Below are 4,597 nucleotides of genomic sequence, written 5' to 3'. Positions count from 1 at the left end.
TGCAAAGACTGTCCTAGGTAACTTCCTACCCGCTTGTGTTTGACATCCTCTTCTCCCTACTGAAATCCCCTTACCCTCACCTACCCTTTTTCTGCCAAGCATCACACCTGAGTCCCAGATACATGGAATCTTCTAGCTCATGAAGCTAGAAATCTTCTTAGTTGCTAACCCATGCTACCTTTTCCCAGAAAATGCATAGGTTTCCATAATATACTTGGTTAAGAAAGTCTTTAAGACCCACACAACTCTTTAATTGTGGTTCTGAATCATGTAATAAGCATAAGGAAGATATTTTTGAATAAAGAGGGCTTTCCTTCTTTTCTCTAATTGCATCATTTAAGCAGCCACCTCCTCCACCTACTTGTAAGACCAACACTGCATCTGTATTTCCTTAAAAGGGAATATTTACCTATTAGACAAAGTGCTGCTTTCCACGTGGTAAGGTTTTCTTTTTGCTGACCTTGAAGGGGAGCGATCCAAAAGCCTCTGGGTTTGAAATGTAGGGTGATTCAAACACTGTTCTGTCAAGTATCTGTCAGCTGGGTCCAACTTCAGTAAATTCTTAGGAAATAAAGTTAAGATTGAAAAAAACATTATAAAGTCAAATTTAAATTGTAATAAAAACCTTATTTCTATTCTTATAAAAGAAATGCATGGTCATTGCAGAATATCTAGCTAATACAGTTTAGTCCAAAAAATGTTTTTAAAAAAGACTATCTAAATTACCCATTATCCTACTATTGTCCTCTGGGAATAAGTCCTCCCAGCCCTTTTCTGAATATCATACACATATTTTTTTAAATAAAATCTGGCTCATATTATACATATAAGTTTTGGATCCTGCACTTTTCATTTACTAATAAAAACATTCTTTAAAACATAATTTAAACATTTTAAATATATTTTGGAAAAATATAATTCACATGAAAGAATATACATTCATTTTTCTCCTGTATCCCTCTTGGGACACAGCCCATGTTTACTGGCTTCTTGTGCATCCTTTCTATAGACACTCTGTACATATCTCTATCTGTTCCTTTTATTTTACCCAAATAGTAGCAGACATATAATGGTCTATATTTAGGTTTCTTTCCAATGGATGCTAGATCTTAAGAGGTCATTCCATATCGTTAAAAGCTCTAACTCTATGGGTGTGCCTTAGGTTGTTTTTAGCAATTCTCTAATGATAAACATTTTGGTTGCTTCCCTTATCTTATTATTATGAACAATGCTGCAACAAATTACTTTACAATGTTTTTAAATGACTAAAGAAGTTTCTGGCATGGATATATCCTCATTTATTTAGTCTCATCCTGTTGGACATTTAAATGGCTGCCACTTTTCATATTACAATTAGTAAGATAGCTAAGATAAGATACAATTAGCTAAGATAAACACCTGAAAACTTTGCATACATACACGATCCCTTTCAAGGGTAAAGTCCTACAGATGGAATTGGTAACTATGCAAACTTTTAGGGATTATTTTCTATGTGGTGCCAAATCACTCCCTAAGGAGGTTATCTAAAGTGATTCAGNAGGTGTCCGGGTGGCTCAGTTGGTTTAGCGTCTGACTTCGGCTCAGGTCATGATCTCACAGTTTGTGAGTTCAAGCCCCGCATTGGGCTCTGTGCTGACAGCTCAGAGCCTGGAGTCTATTTTGAATTCTTGTCTCTCTCTTTCTCTGCCCTTCCTCCACTCATGCTCTCTCAAAAATAAACATTAAAAACATATTTTAATGTTATCTCATAGCTGTTTTAATTTACATATGTGATTAGTAATGAGGCTGAATATGTTTATGTTTATTGGTTATGTATATTCCTTCTTTTCTTACTTTTCTATTTGTGTATCCTAATTTATTTGCAAATGTTCTTTATATATTACAGTAACTAACCCTTTCATGGTGCACATACTAGATGTTTTAACAACTAAAATGCTTTCTTCTAATATTATTTATCTTATTAGTAATTGGACAAGATTTTACAAGGTGAATCATTATAAAAACTAATTGATTTTTGTTGACAAATTAAGCAATTACATAAAAGATAAACCATATAACCTAAAACAATTCAATAGAGCACATTGGAGTTTGCTGTGATGACATTCTTACAGCAAATTTCAGGGGCAGCATTCTCCCTCAAATAAAGGAAGAATGTTGAAATTCCAGCATTCCCAAATCCATGTTTAGGTCACTTTCATTGGTTTTGCCCACGGTTAATCTCTCTGTGATTCACTGTTGAACAGTGAGAGCAAACTCAGATTTGCTCCCAGTAGGCCAGAATTCAATTTCAGACAACCACCTTTAACCTAGCACCACAGAAAATTTGAATTCTGATCCGACCATACACTGAAACATTCACTTTGGGTCAAAAGATTCTGGTAACCCATGCCACTGCTTACATGCAAGTGGATTTACATACATTTTAATTCAGACACAATTCTAAAATTATCTCAACTTTTTCCTCTTCTTTGGCAGTTAAAACAGTTAACATCAAAATGGTTTCAAGTGTATGATACTAGTTAAAAACAGAAAAGTTGGCTCCTGAGTATTTTAAATTAGAAGTACATATGACTTTTCACAAGCCAAATATCTACTAGCATCAACGTGCTATTTTAAGATTATCAACTGTAGAAACTGCTGCATATACATACAAAGAACAAATTTTATATTTATAAACATAGCTGTTAATTTTCAAATTACCCAAAAGGATGAGGTCATCATTAAGAAAGTATAAAACTTACTAAATAGTTTCAAAAATCAGTATGTAGGGGGGAAAACCCAAAATTTTTAAAAACTAAAATAGAGTCCACATAAATTAATNCCACCCTAAAATGGCTAATAGGTGCAAACAGATGCAGGATGAGATGGCGAAAATGGATGGACAACATTAATAAATCTGCTTTAGAGAACAGCATAGAGAAAATAGGTTTTCATGAAAGGATAATGCTGTTATTTACTTTTCAAATCCACTTTTAAAATAGCTAAAAGACAAAAGGAATAATTATATTTATATAACATGCAATAACAAGGCGATATTATTCTTTGGTGAGAAAACTGAGAATTATGGTTCCCAGGAGGGGGGAGGGGCAGGGGTGCAGAGCCAGGGAAGGGGACATGGAGAGGTTTCTGTGTGTTAATAATTTTCTATACCTCAATCTTGATGTGGTTACGTGGATATGTTTACAGTATAAAAAATAACTGAAATGTATACATAATTTGCATACCTTATAAATATAAATTTCAATAAAAATATTTACTTAATGTTAAAGAAATTTGAGGCAAAATGTATTAAATAAATAGGAATGACTGTTTATCTTCCAAATTGATATAAATATAGAAAGATTCAGGTTACCTTTGTACTTTTATCTGCTATATCTTAACAGGTACCACACTGATATTTGGTAATTACATTTGGTAATGATTTAATAAAAAGTGCAATTATTTAAAAAAAAGACAACAGCCAGAAAACATGAAATTGTATTTAATTCAGTTCTTCTACTTTATCCTATTTACATTTTTTTAAGTTACCAAATCATTAAGCCCTGATACTAACTGTGTGAAAGAACATATTGACAAAATCCGACTGATTTAAGAGAAAATTTATGACTAATTAATGTCAAAGAGCCTTCAGGGCTATTTTTTTAATAGCTTCTCTCAATCTGTGTTCAAAATAACACCAGGATTGTACAGTTTTGTTTGTTTTTTTTTAAGTATTCAGCATTTAATTAAATTTGAGAAATGTTGAGCAAGACAGAAATGTTTCTTCACTATGAGATTTCTGAAAGTCTTTTTTAAGTTAATGAATATTGTGAATCTCTACAAAAGGTTATTTGGTATGTGGTCTTTCCAAAAGCCATGCCCCCGGCCCCACAGTCCCCACACCAATTTGTACAGTGTTCCTTGGGACAAAGATGAACATAGTTGAAAGCATAGCAAAGTTCTGCTCAGCAACTGTCAACTGTGCTAAGTATACCTTTAAAAACTCTGTGCACAGTGTAATCTCTTCTGATTTTGAACAATTAATTAAATGGGCATAAAATAAAAATGATCCACTAACAAATATTTTTTTGAATGTGTACTATCAAACAACCAGCACCTGCTTTTGCACTGGCTGGCTTCAATGAAAGCTGGAGAAATAGGAAAAACTAGTTCTCACTCAAGAGGCTGTCTGTGTACTGGGGAAGAAACCTTGAAGAAAAACTGTGAGAATGTTTCCGGTAGTCCAGAGCAGAAGAACCTTCTCGACAGGGGCACGAGCATGAGAAGGCATGCTCAGGCGTGGTAGTAGCAGCAGTGATCCCGCTGTGTCAAAAAAGGGCCAGAAAGAGCCTATCCATCAGGGACAGAAGAGGCCAAATTTGAAAAAGGGCAGAACTATGTTACCTGACAAAGTAATCTTATGAAAGGCCTTAAATAACACATTAAAAAAAGTCAGAACTTCTTTTCTTTCAACATTCATTTTAAAATGTGTTTTGAAACCTTATGCCTGAGCAGCTCTTCAATGTGGAATAATTTTTTAAAATATTTATCACTTATATTTAAATCATTATTATTCTACCCATTTTAGGCATATAATTGAGGTATCTAATGGTCCTGT

At 33.7% G+C, this 4,597-nt stretch overlaps 1 protein-coding gene across 2 annotated transcripts in view; it reads right to left on the bottom strand.

Annotated features, from left to right (window-relative positions):
- Positions 1-4,597, bottom strand: part of CDKL5 (cyclin dependent kinase like 5) — a 104,177-nt gene that overhangs the window by 49,176 nt on the left and 50,404 nt on the right. For both annotated transcript variants that reach the window (XM_077769779.1, XM_077769846.1), the window contains exon 9: positions 410-561. In XM_077769779.1, coding sequence (XP_077625905.1) covers positions 410-561 — 152 coding nt within the window. The remainder of the gene's footprint in view (positions 1-409; positions 562-4,597) is intronic.

The sequence above is a fragment of the Crocuta crocuta genome, unplaced genomic scaffold, assembly GCF_008692635.1.
Source record: "Crocuta crocuta isolate KB4526 unplaced genomic scaffold, BGI_CrCroc_1.0 scaffold312, whole genome shotgun sequence".
In the NCBI taxonomy this organism is placed as follows: Eukaryota; Metazoa; Chordata; class Mammalia; order Carnivora; family Hyaenidae; genus Crocuta; species Crocuta crocuta.
This window is presented reverse-complemented; position numbering and strand designations above follow the sequence as displayed.